The sequence below is a fragment of the Cuculus canorus genome, chromosome 7 (genome assembly GCF_017976375.1).
Source record: "Cuculus canorus isolate bCucCan1 chromosome 7, bCucCan1.pri, whole genome shotgun sequence".
Lineage (NCBI taxonomy): Eukaryota > Metazoa > Chordata > Aves > Cuculiformes > Cuculidae > Cuculus > Cuculus canorus.
Window position 1 is genome coordinate 19,143,485 of NC_071407.1, and position 13,208 is coordinate 19,156,692.

At 44.1% G+C, this 13,208-nt stretch overlaps 1 protein-coding gene across 4 annotated transcripts in view; it reads left to right on the forward strand.

The window, feature by feature from the left end:
* Positions 1-787: 787 nt before the first annotated feature.
* ARHGAP22 (Rho GTPase activating protein 22) overlaps positions 788-13,208 on the forward strand; it is a 145,295-nt gene continuing 132,874 nt past the window's right edge. For 2 of the 4 annotated variants that reach the window (XM_054071628.1, XM_054071631.1), the window contains exon 1: positions 788-1,766. In XM_054071628.1, coding sequence (XP_053927603.1) covers positions 1,733-1,766 — 34 coding nt within the window. In that variant the 5' untranslated portion in view covers positions 788-1,732. The remainder of the gene's footprint in view (positions 1,767-13,208) is intronic. The other 2 variants (XM_054071629.1, XM_054071632.1) reach the window with 2 other exon arrangements.

Sequence of the window (13,208 nt, forward strand, 5' to 3'; positions counted from 1 at the left end):
GCTCAGACTAAGTAGTTCAGTATACAAGCTTTAGGGACTAAACATTGCTGTAGAGTCCATTTCCTTCTAGATACTTGCTAGGCTACCTTTCTATTGGACCTATTCTCAGTGTTTCTTTCAGGAAGTATTTCTTCAAATTGTCAGAGCAAATCACTGCAGCCAGCATGGAACCACTTGCTGGAGGTGACTGGTGTTTTCCTCTCTCGGCTGGCATTTTTTTATAGCTTTCTTTCCACCATCATCCCCCAACTTGGCAAATAGTTTATTTGCCCCAAGAAGTACATCTGAGAAATTCAGCTTGTTGGCCAAGGGTTTGCCAGTCAGCTACTCTTCATTGTGCTCAGCTAATACCGAAGCCCAGCTAATGCCGAAGATTAGCAGGGAAATAACTGCGGGAGCCTGCGTGTTCAGAACAGAGATGACAGTTCAGATTCCACTTCTAGCCTCATTGACAAGTGTGTCAATCTGAGACAGATACCATTAACTCAATGATTTACAATCATTTCTAAGCAACTTGTTCCAGCAGCAGCTAAAGGTCCAAAATATCTTAAGCCATTCCTGCAGCCTGCACTTTGAGAACCATGGCCTTTGTAGAGGGCCAGGGAACCTCTTCAGCTATTGGAGATTTGACTTGATAGCTAGTATTCAGTATCCAAGATATGATGGATTTTCTTAGCAGAGGAGAAAGTTGCCAATCTCAGATTTTCTTTGCTAACGCAACTCAGCAAATTTATATATTTATATATTTATAAATCTGGAGGATGATACTGCAGGGCATGCACATTGGCAGGGAAAGATTTACCTCCTTCTCTACACTGCAGAAGGACCTGCTAGACAGAACGGGATGGTGAGGAAGGAGGTTGTGCTGAGAGCAGCCCAGGGGCAGGATGTGTCAATTACTTAGATCCAATTTTCATCCATGTATCTACTTACAATTTGTAGTCACTAGTCCTCATATATATATCCTTATATAGTCCTTTCCACCCCTACTCTCTCCTTACTGACTTTGCCTCCATCCCAGGGAGGGGTGAGTGAGATCTTAGCAAGGAGTACAAATAAAAATGATGGGTGCTAAGATGGAGTGATGGCATTGCCTTCTGCCTGGTCGCCAGGATGTCAGTGACGACGCGAGATATTTTTCTTCCTTGCAGAGAGCAGAGGTGGTTTCTCTGTCGGCTCCCCAGCTCTCAGCGGAATACCTCCCCAGGAGGGATGCAGCGCTCAGCAGGCAGCCCAGCACGCCGCTGCCCTCTGGACCAGTACACTTCGCATTTCTTCTAACGCACTACCTTATCAGATGCGCAAGCTTCTCGGCGTATGCTTTGTGCCCTTTTCTTCCTCTGTCTCGGAGAGATTCAGCTCCTGATCTGATCCTTGTTGAGGCAAAGCGTCTGTTGAGCACGATCGGAGGAAGATGCGGAGGGGGAGTGCGGGATGAGCGCTGCTCCCCGAAAGAGGAACATTAATAACACCGATGCACGGCCAATTAGCAGAAGGAGCCAGGTCCAACCCTCGTGTCTGCGCGCTGCTGATTTATCGACAGTAATTACCGGGGCACTTAATGCCTAGTTTGGATGGGAATTAACTCGAGGCCGGATAAATAATGCATTAGAGTTTATGTAGCCCCCCGTGAAGCGTCGCCCCCGAGGCAGGGCTGGAGGCGGCGAGCCCCGCGCTGGAGCAGGGCGGCGGCCGGGGCCGGGCGCTGGGGGCGCGGAGCCCGGCCGGGAGCATGCTGAGCCCCAAGATCAGGCAGGCCAGGAGAGGTGAGTGCGCCTTCCCGAGCGCCTCGCGTTGGGGGGAGGGGGCCCGGCACCGGGGAACGTCCCGGGGGTGGCGGAGAGGGAGAGCCACGCAGCCGGGATGCTGCGGGAGGCAGAGGCGCGGGAGGACGGAGCGCAGGAGGAGGGGACCTGTGCTTGTGTTCACCGGCAATGCCAGGGCTGAGAAGCCGGGATAATTCAAAATCTGGACTCCGTCCTGGGCCTCGATGGAGCCTCTGCACCGCTGTGGTGGTTGCCAATGCTGTGTTGCTAATGCTGAAATTCATCGTAACAGCTGGAGACAGTTGCGACAAGTTTACCTGCAGCATCTTGGAGAAGCAGTTCGCTGTGGCACGTTATCCCTCCGGGGCTGGGAGCGGCAGGCAGGGAAAGTCATTCTGTGTGATCCGTGGTCAGGACAAAGGAAGGGAGGAAAACCTGCCCTGGGTTTGCAACAGCTGCTTTGAGCAGTCGTTCCTACCTGCGAGGTGTAGTATGCAGTGTTTGTAAAGCAACCGGCCGGGGCTGGGCACAGTGGGATCGCCGCTCCGGCTCGGAGGAGATGCTTTGGCAGGAGATGCATTGTGTGATTCCTGCTGCAGCATCCGTTCCTCGTTTGACAGGGCATTTGTTGAGCATTGTTGCTATTCGCAGCCTAATGACAGTCTCGGAGGAATATCTTCCTGCCCGTTGGTAATGGAGACTAGATTAATGTAATTTATGAGGAAAATCAGATACAGTCAAAATGTACATATTAGTCTTTTCTTCACCCGTGCCAGCATTATAAAATAGGAAAGTGTCTCTGATCCTAGCTGCTGTGGTTCTGAGACAGATACTTCCAGCCGAATGTCACTGCATCCTATATATAAAAGCAGTATTACACACTGAACAGTCCTTAAAATACCACCAGCCCATTAAATAGCTGTTAGTATCTTGGAACGAAGAAGCTTCCTGCCATCTGGAGGTGTCAGGATTAGACATGTGCAGCCTCACCCACAGTAAAGTCATATGTACTTATTTTTTAGTTACACTATTCTGTACAAGTTCCGCAAGTCTTTTGTAGGTGATGTCTCTGCCATTCTGAGGGTGTCTAATCTCCTTCCAGTCTTTAATATACTTGTTATCCAGCATTCCTGTGGGCTATTATAGCTCTGATAGTAAACGATGTTTCCTTCCCACCAGAGGAGGTTTAGATTGGATATTAGGAAAGATTTCTTTACTGTAAGAGTAGTGAAGCATTCGAACAGGCTGCCGGGGGAAGTGCTGGAGTAACCATCCCTGGAGGTGTTGAAAAATTGTGTAGGTATGGCACTTGGAGTCATGGTTTAGTAGGCATGGCGGTGTTGGGCTTACATTTGAACTTGATCTTACAGGTCTTTTCCAACCTGTATGATTCTACGACTCTATGTGACTAGAGTGGTACAGGAAGTCTGTGTCACAGCAAGGAACACAGGCTTTCATAACTGCATGCCTACCATTCTCTGACTTTCTTCAGTTCATCTGGAAGAGATATATTCATCTGAAAGTTCTGTATTGATATATATTGAAGTCTAATTATGTGACCAGTGTGGGTCACATAATGTGGGTCTAGATCCTTGTGGGTTACTGAGGCTCAGGGGACAAACTGTAGTGTACCTTTGTGATTCAATTTAGATTTGTAGCGGTATATGTCATTCTCTTGGGGTTTGTTCTGTTTGCCTTATTAACTGTACAGTGTTAGGTTTATGTCTGAGTGAATTTAGAACTCATGAAAAGATCTGGCTTGGTGGCTTTTGAAACTTGAGGAACTCTTGTACTTTTGCAATGTAATGCAAAGCACTAGTGACTCCTTACAAAGATTACCAAGTAGGGCCCAATCCTGTGATGTTCTGTAGCTCTTGTTTACAGGAGCCGTGAGCAGGCGGTGCTGAAGATAATGAATGCTTCTTGAAGGTAAGTGACCTGTATGGCAAGACTGAGCTGAATGTGAGACAGTAGTTCATACTCCCTGGACTCTCCCTTGGGATTGTTTATGAGGTTCATGTGGTAAATGGTGGGCAAGCAAAGTATTGAGGAAGCTGCAAGAATCTGTTGCTGACAGCAAGCACCAACAAGGGTAGATCTGCTACAAGCTGCTGCATGAGCTTGGCTGACTTCTCAGAGTAGTGGCTGTTAGCTCTGCTGTTGAAGATTTAGCTGTGTGAGGGAGGCAGCGTGACTTTGCTGAGAAGACAGAATGAAGGAAAGGACAAGGAAGGATACTCTGGGTACAGCCTGTGGTTTTGCTTGAGTATGATAGGAGGCAGCAATAAAGCTGCACTAGGGTTAGTGCAGATGTAGTTAGTGTAGATTTCTTGTGACTGAATTTTTCAAACCACCTTGTGTCCATGTCCAGCTCTTTGCTTCAGGCTCCCTGCATATGTGCAAATAGGAATGCTTCATCAGCTTCCCTTGTTTTTCCAAATCTCTGCTGAGAATGTATCTTTAAACCTTCACTTGTGACATCTGTTGCTGTTACTTTTGTTTGACTTGTGGATGGTCCTTAAGAAAGCATCTGGGTTTAAAGATATTCAGGCTTTTGAAAACGCTGAATCTGAACTTAAGCTTGGCATCTGGGGTGTAGTTCTTAATATCTGTGAAAGGTATGGTAGAGAACAAAGGTAATTTGCCTTACTAGAGGTAACTGACAAGCGTAATGTAATCCTTGCCATTCCTTCAGCAAATTCACATCTGTAATGGGGAAACATGCATTCCGAGGTACATTATGTTTTCATAAGACATAGGAAGGTGTAAAATCTCACAGACTGAAAATCTTAATGTACATAAATGGGCCTTCTGGAAAATCATTCATCCTGGCTAGGCCTGAATGGATTTTGCATTACTTTTTGATCTACAATGTTTTATGGACATAAGTTGGCAGAGTCCAGGATTCTGAAATAAATGACTGCAATGGAAAATATCTATTTTCACATTCTTTCTATGTGATGAGGCATGGAAATACTAACTTCCAGAGTGGAGGCAAGAGAACTTTCAGTATGGAGATCAGGGGAAAGCAGTTTTCAGGCTACATCCTCCATTCTCAAGGAATGCGTTTTTATTACATTGTTTTTAAGAAATGAAAAAAAAATTAAGCATTTTTCTTCTTGGTTTTATGTCTCAAACAGGCTGTACCTGCCCAGTTGTAGTAAATGTTCTAGAAAATGGAAGCTACACTGACCACAAGATTATGCATTTGTTTTTTAAATAGTGATATGTTGGGATTGCTCTCTTTAGAAAGAGAGCAAGCCTGCTGACATGATAGATTCTTTGCAGTATTCCTGTCTTCAGCATAGTCTGCCTGATTTGTATAGGTACTAAGAATAAACATTCTGTCCTTACTGAGGCTTTGCACTAATGGATATCTGACATTTATGGAATTGTATGCACTTCTCTGACCTACTATTTCTGTTTGATGGCATGATGAAACATATGTTACAGTATGTTGAAAATTTTCTTCACAGTCAAAATAATTAAACTCTTTTTGGGGTTGTTTAATTAAAACTTGGAGCCTGAAAAAAGTGATGGGAGACACTTTTGCTTACTAGCCTGCTGCAGACGAACTGATTTTCCCTCAAGTATCCTTCAGAGTGGCTTTAGTAGAACAGAGTTATTTCTCTCTCTTCTTTTTTTTCCTTCTCTGAAATTTGTCATAATTCAATTTTAATGAGAAGTGGGCTTTAGCACACATAAAATGTTTCTAAGGATGGTGTAGAGTAATGCTGCCAGGAGGGACTTTAGAGGGTAAAGTACTGTTATAGCCCTCTGGGAGCATGCACTTTTACAATGTAAGCTTCACGTGCTTGCAGTGAGGACAGCTAGGTTTTAATATTCAATGCCTTTGCCATGGTGTCATTGTATTTTTAATGAAAGTGCTGTGTCTTTAATTACAGGAGCATGAATTTGGCAGTGTTAGGTTTACAGTGGGACTCAATGATCTTAAAGGGCTTTTCCAACCTAAACAAGTCTGTGATTCTGTGAATACCCTATAGTTAAGCTGCTTTCTTATGGCAGTAAGGGTATATTATTGCATGATTTCTCTATCAATCTCTGTCCTAACAATTTTTGAGCTGCTTGCCTAAATCTGACCAGATTTGAAAGCAGAAAAAAAGTGTTCAAATAAATTTGACTCAAAAAAAAATTGGTGACAGGACAGAGGAAAGATAACCATATCTGTACACCTAAGGCAAACTATCACATTACTCAACAGCAACATATGTTCTGAAGGATAATGCTAATCTGACAATCCTAAAGACACATATTGGTTGTCCTGTAAGAGCACACATATATTCAAGACAGCTAAAATGCTAAGTGATGTAGGAATGTATTGGGTTGTTTGGGTTCGGAAGTAAGTAGGTGCTTGAGGAAGGTGAAGAGACAGCATTATGCAAGTTTGAGAAACATGTAGAGGAGCTGGAGCAGAAGAATATAAGACAGTAATCAGTGGGAATTCAGACTTCCCTAATTCTGTAGACTGATAACATATTTAATACAAAAGTAAATGGCAGTTATGAGAATTACAGTAGTACACTTTGGAATCTATATGAGCATTTTAGGGTTAGAAGTGGGCTTTTGAAGCAATCTAATTCTCATCACTTGCAGTGCTTTGGTTGTGTCATGAAGCACTCTCAGAATAAACAAACTAGAAGTCCTTTTGGATTAAATTAGGCAGGGAAATATTTTTGGGAGTGCACCTAATGCTTTCCAGCCAGTAATGGATATTCCATCTGTTGGATCAGAATAGAAGTAGTCCAAAACACAGCCCCCTGAAATGCATATGTAACATGGATATTAATTCCTTGCCATTAACTAGCAGACCTACTTATAATGATCTGCACTATTTGCGAACCTGGATCTCTCCGAAGTTGTCAGAGTCATAACACATTTGTATTCAGTACTGATAATTTTATGTTAATCCATTATGTAGGTGGCAAACAATTCCCTACCATAGCATCTCAGAACATAACAATTCAAAATGAATTTACTTTTGCATTTTCCATATTTCACAGGTGACATTTACATTCTGTAGATTTAGGAAAACCTGTACACCACATATGACATCCAAGGCAGAGCCAGGACTTGAGATTAAGTTCCCAGAGTTGAGTGTATATGAAAAAATACTGGATTATCCTTCCATTTTATTGAACAGCTTTTTCTGGCCATTTTCTGTCTTCAGTACACATCCAACTCCATAAGAACTCACAAATTAAGAACAACTTGGACATAAAAATACAAATCTGCAACCTTATTTCTTGAGTAAATGGAGGGCATCAGCATAATGAGAGGAACCTACTGGTATGAAATTGTGGGAAGACACCTCCAGGAACATTTTTTATGTACCAGAAAAATACAGTGATTGGAGTCATTCCCCTAGAGATTTCTTTTCCAAACAAAATGACATTATTAATCCCTTCTTCAAGACAGTCTTAAGCACGGCAGAAGAATATCAAGCAGCCATGACTTTCAGGAATAAGCCTTGATGATAATGAATGACATCCAAGAAAACATGAATTAAGCATTTTTAGACCACTGAAGGTGACCTCTGACTCTGTTAGAAGATGTTGCTTGTTCAGATTCATATTTGGCCCAGCCAATTAATAATCCTTCAGTATCACTGACATGCTTCAAGTTGTAGGAGTTGGACTTCACCCAAGAGGCAACTACACAGCCCCTCAAGCAGGCACAGGTAGCAGGACAGTCTGTACAAAAGGCATAGAGCTGAGTGGGATGAGGCCCAGCACGGGAACAAAAACCAGCAGTTAAAGTCCATTTCAACAGAAAGGAGAAAAAGAAAGAGTGTGAAACTCAGTTTTGTGAAAAAAGACATGGCAGAGAAAAGAAATTAGGAACAGTGAAATAAATACATTTCATAGAGACCCAGAGCCAGCCAGAGTCCTAAGTGCACACAGATTTCTCTGTTTACCAAGGCATCAACCCTCTTTGGCTTTTTTCTGGAGTCCTCCACAGAGAGGAGGCAATCCTGCTGCCCTGTGCACAACAATTCGTTGTCATGCTTCTGTTTTCCTGTCATTAGGGGAGAACTGGTGGCACTTTCCCCCTCAACTCCTGCCACATCAATTAATTCTTTTAGCAGAGCCCAGCACCATTCCCTAATTTTTGCAGACGACACCAAATTGGGTGGGAGTTTTGATCTGCTTGAGTGCAGAAAAGCTGTGCAGAGAGACCTGGACAGGCTGAATCTATGAGCCGAAGCCAATTGTATGAAGTTCAAAAAGGCCAGATGCTGGCTTTTGTGCTTCAGTCACAACAACCCCATGCAATGCTACAGACTTGGGGAAGTGTGGCTGTAGAACTGCCTGGTGGAAAAAGACCTGGGGTTGTTGGTCAGCTGCCAGCTGAATATGAGCCAGCAGTGTGCCCGGGTGGCCAAGAAGACAAACAGCATCCTGGCTTGTATCACAAATGGTGTGGCCAGCAGAAGTAAAGAAGCGATCGTCCCCCTGTACTCAGCGCTAGCAAGGCCACACCTCCAAGATTATGTTCAGTTTGGGGCCCCTTAGTACAGGAAAGACATCGAGCTGCTGGAGTGTGTCCAGAGGAGGGCAACAAGGCTGGTGAAGGGTCAAGAGAACAAGTCTTAGGAGGAGCGGCTGAAGGAACTGGGATTGGTTATCCTGGAGAAGAGGAGGTTGAGGGGTGACTTTTTTGGTCTCTACAGTAAAGCGAAGGGAGGTTGTAACAGGTGGTAGGATGAAAGGAAATGGCCTCAATTTGCAACAGCGGAGGTTTAGATTGAATATTAGAAAAAATTTCTTTATCAAAACAGTGGTCAAGCATTGAAACAAGCTGCCTAGGGAAGTGGAGTCTCCTTCCCTGGAGATGTTAAAAGAACATGTAGACATGGCACTTCAGGACATGGTTTAGTAAGCACGGTGATGTAGGGCTGATAGTTGATGATATTAGAGGTAGATCTTTTCTAGCCTTAATGATTCTGTGATTCTATGCTGCTCGAACAAGTCTTGCATTTCAGAGACTGCTCAGTGCAGGTATCCCCTGCGCTGCTCAGGCCATATTGCCTTCAAAATCATGCTATCTGAAAAGCCTTCCTTTCACTGGCCAGTGAAATGCAGAAAAGAGGAACTCTCCCATCTGTCTAGTCCCCCTCACCACAGCGCACCTGCAGCCTCTTAGCTCTGCAAAGAGGAACAGCTGTGCTGCCTCAGCCCCACACTGCAGCTCTGGTTTGAGGGGCTGATGTTGCACAGAGCTATCCCAGGGCACTTGGGAAGCCAGCACCTTGGCATCTCCAGCTTAACATGCAAATAATAACACCCGGCTTCTAACTCCTAGAACCAAAGTAAACAGCCCTGGAGCTGTCTACTCCTCCGAACACTTCCTTCAACCCCCTAAGAGCCCAACAACACTGCTGGGAGCACACCATCCCCTCGGGGCAGGGAGCATTTGGTGTGACTAACTGCAGCTGGCATGGCAGAGCCACCATTAAGAGGGAGCCCAGCTGCAAGGGGGAGGCTCACTACCATCTTTCTTTAAGTGAGTGATTCTTTCAGGCAGGAGAGGCAACTTCAGGAGATATGTTCCAGAAAGGTATATGGATAAAAGGCTGGAATGAAGTGCTAGTAAGTATGATTTAATTTATAGTTTTTGAGCTGGTGGATGAAGCTGTCTGTGGGTTACTGGAGGAGGGGGTGGGGGGGAAGACAGCAGTGGCCCCCTGTGGTGGGGGTCTGGGTTTCAGTCTTTTTGCTTGAGGAACAAAAAATCTTTTTGCTTTGAGGAACATGAGATAAAGTTGCTGAAAAGAGTTTAAAATTCTGAGGCAATGGTACAGGAGCTGTGGAGGAAGGCATTGGGTCTGGATTTGGTGCACTGCTAGATTAACTAATCTGAAGGCAGTGGGAAGAAATGACTACAGGATAACGCATGGAGGAGAAGTGAACTAGTAGGGAGCTGGGTGTTCCTTCTCACTATGTACGGCTCTAGAGAGTTGAATGAGACAGGGAATTATTTCTGCCTCCTTAGTACCAGGCCTGTTTCCTGGCACTGTGCTGCTTTTGGTGCAGGGGTGTGCAGCAGTGAGCTGCATTATCAGATATGTGCTGCGATTACTTTGTCTCTGTAGTCCTGGTTCAGTGGCCATGTGCATGTACATAAAGGGTCAAGAAAGTGATGTTTGGGGGATTCCTCCAGTGACCAGTTCAGATTCCCTCTCTTGCTTTGTGGTGTGTCCTGTGAAGAAGGACCCGGGTTGTTCAAAGGTGCGTAATCCATATCTGTAAAGATGCCCCTCTCTCTCCACATGGGATTCGTGGTGTATACTCTTAAGTTCTGTTGTTGGCAATAGCAGCTTTCTGTCCCTGCCTGAAGGCTCAGGCAGGAAATCACTCTTCTTAGGAAAAGCTCTGAAAAGCTCCCAGGCAAGCACCAGCTTATTAAGCACGAGCAACTGGAAATAATGAGCCTCACCTCTCGGGAAGGGAAGGGGTCTTGAGAAAGAGCAGTAATTCAGCTCAGACAGTAGGTGGCTGCTGGGCAGAGAACGTGCCGGAAGGGAGTTACATGAAAGAGCCATAGGCTTTCTAATTACTTGTAAAATACCCACTGAGCGAGTACAGAGCGAAACTGGCAGGGTTGCAAGAGCCCGGTGAAAGCACTAGAAATACTACCACCTCTCCTGAGAAGATGGTCAGCTGCCTCTTTTAGTGTCTCTATATAAATGCATTCCTCTACATAGCAAAGTTACTACCAGAACGACTTTTTTCTTTGCTGGCGTTTTCTTTGCATTCATGGTAGCTCATAGGCAAGCCCAGCAGCACAAACAGCTTAATTTGTTTTCTCCAGCTCTTTGCATTGAGGGCAGAAGTTGGTTGAGGCAACAATAAAGTCACTTACAGAGTGCCGTGGGAAGGGGAGAACTCTTGATGCTGCTGCAGTAGGAGACATCTGGTGAGCTGGAAGAGGAAAGGATCTGTGCATAGGCTCTGCCCAGGCCTATATGTGTTTGAAGTATTTAAAACACAGGGGAGGGAAGCTGCTGCTGATAGTCTTTCTAGTGTGTATTCCTTCCACAGAGCTTTGCTGTGTGTCCCTTGTGCCCCAAAACCAGTAAATTGCTTTTTATGAAAAGCTAAAGACAGGAGATACTAGTTTTTTAGCTGTGGTTGAAAAAATTATTGATAATATCCTAACTCTTAAATGCACGTATTAAGAATTTATTTATTTATGCTTCAGTAAGATAGTCATCCTGTGAAATGGTATTGAAGTTTAAACCACAAACTTATAGTATGAGGAGCTAAATGATGAGGACGCTATATACAGTAGTTCTAAGGTAAGGACTGTTTCTGTTGCAGGGGAGAGGACTGAGTTGATCACGATCCCTTCAGTACAACTGTAGGCGCAGGGTTAATACTTAGCCCTGTGCAGACCTCCAGTTTAAGAGGTGCTGCCCTTATCTAATTAACAAGGGAAATCTTGTTATAAATACTCACAGACAAGTAATCTAAGTTGAGTACTTAAGTTCAGAGTACGAATTAATGCAGGAACAAAATCCTGGGTTTCTTCTACCTTTGTACAACCTCAGGGTGCAGTCCAAGCTCCAGTCTGAGTGGGTTGCATGGTCAGCATTTTTTGTTTGCTCCTCAGTCCACTATGGCTGGAAAAGCTATTAAAAAATCAGTCTTAAAGCCATACCCATAGGGAGGATTACAAGAAGCTTTTGCTGATTGCAGAGGGAGTACAATATATTCATTCAGTCTTCCTTCTGTGGCCTGATTTAACTCATTAAAATAGCAAGAAAAAAAATCTGAAATAACTTGCTGCCATTCTAGTGAGTAACTATTTTTATAAAAAGGTCTCATCTTGTAGTGAAGTGTAGGAATGTAAGGCTGAGTCTATCAGCAGAAGGAAAGACCAGTGTGGGTGTGGGGAGAAGGGAGTAAGGCTTCCCTCTTCTGGCAGCAGCGGGCTGTTGCTCGGCGTGGTTGCCCATGGACCTACAGAGATTTTCCAGCAGCAGAGATGCCTTCAACAGTGCTTGTCAGGTGTGCAGTTCTAATCAGCCACATGGAGAAGATGTAGAGCTTTCAGTAGATTCTGCCAAGGTTCAGTGGGAATGGAGAGCTGGTGCTTGGGTTTAATAGATAGTTTTGTTGTCCATTGCCTGACAAGTGAACGTGCTTTAAAAGCAACACACTAAACAGCTGTGGCAAGTGCTGATATGTCTTCTGAATAATCTGCAGAGGATCCACTTGGGGACTATCAGAGGATGATGCAGATAAAGGGACTTGATCTGCTAGTTATACAGTTTACTTGTGATTAGTAAGAAGAAGAGTAAGAATATCTTGCATCCCTAGCCCTCTGGAAAAAAAAAATGTTGAATCTCTCTTTTTAATGAAGCTGACCTGAACCTGCTCTTTACTGGTGTAGATTAGCATAAATCTGTAATGGACTAGCCCTCCAGCTTCTGTGTGTCCCTTTCAGTGCTTAACAAATAAATGAAGCATGTGAGCATTACTTGAGTGACTAGTGTTCAATTCATGGCAGGAGCTTGTAGTTCCGTGACCTTGCCTTAAGCATGTTGAGTATTACCTCATTGTTCCTTGCCTTTTGTGTTTCTAGTCACTGGCTTGGAGAAAATATGCTAAATGGGGTGCTTAAAATATGACCTGCAGCAAGCTGTGCAAATCTACTTCATCCTCCTATTTTTAGGAGGGAGAAGAGGTCATTGTTAATAAGGAAAAATTTGGGAGCATGATGAAGGCAAATTTGGATAGTTGTGTGTTAATGTATTTTGTGCAGTCTGTCATAGAGAAGCTAACTCATGCTGCTGTATGAGTTTGGGTTTTTTGTTGTAGCGAGGTGGTTGATACTGAAAGGAAGGCATAAGCTTTGTACCCCTTCAATGTGATATTGTCTACTGAAAAGTAAAGAACCAGTAGGTAGGGATTTAAATGGTTGATCTTGTTATTCCTTGACCTATCACAGACATTTTTGCAATAGTTTTTCTTACCTGTTCTGTATGAATTTTTATTCACACTGTACAGATGCAGTCATGCTACTATTTCAGATGCACTGGGAGCAGTAAAACTAGAGATGGGAATAGCTGGGTTCAACAGCTAAGACTTAAACTCTTTAATGAAGAAAGTAATTATAATTATTAATCCCTATTACTATAATATCTAGGCACGTCGCTATCTACTGTCGGTTCTACCAAGTGTATGCCTCTGTCCTTAGCCTAAGCTACTGGGTCAGTGGGTGAATCTTGTCCATCATCTTCATTTGGTCAATAGGTCAGTCTGTCATCGCAAAAAGAATCAAGCAATCACCCTTCCATCTTCGCAGTTACCTGTGATCTGATGCCAGCGGCTAGGTAAGACTGGCGTGGCTTTGTGTATTTAAAGGGCATTCTTGTGAACAGCTAGTGGCAGATGCTGCCTCCCCCCCCCCTCCCGG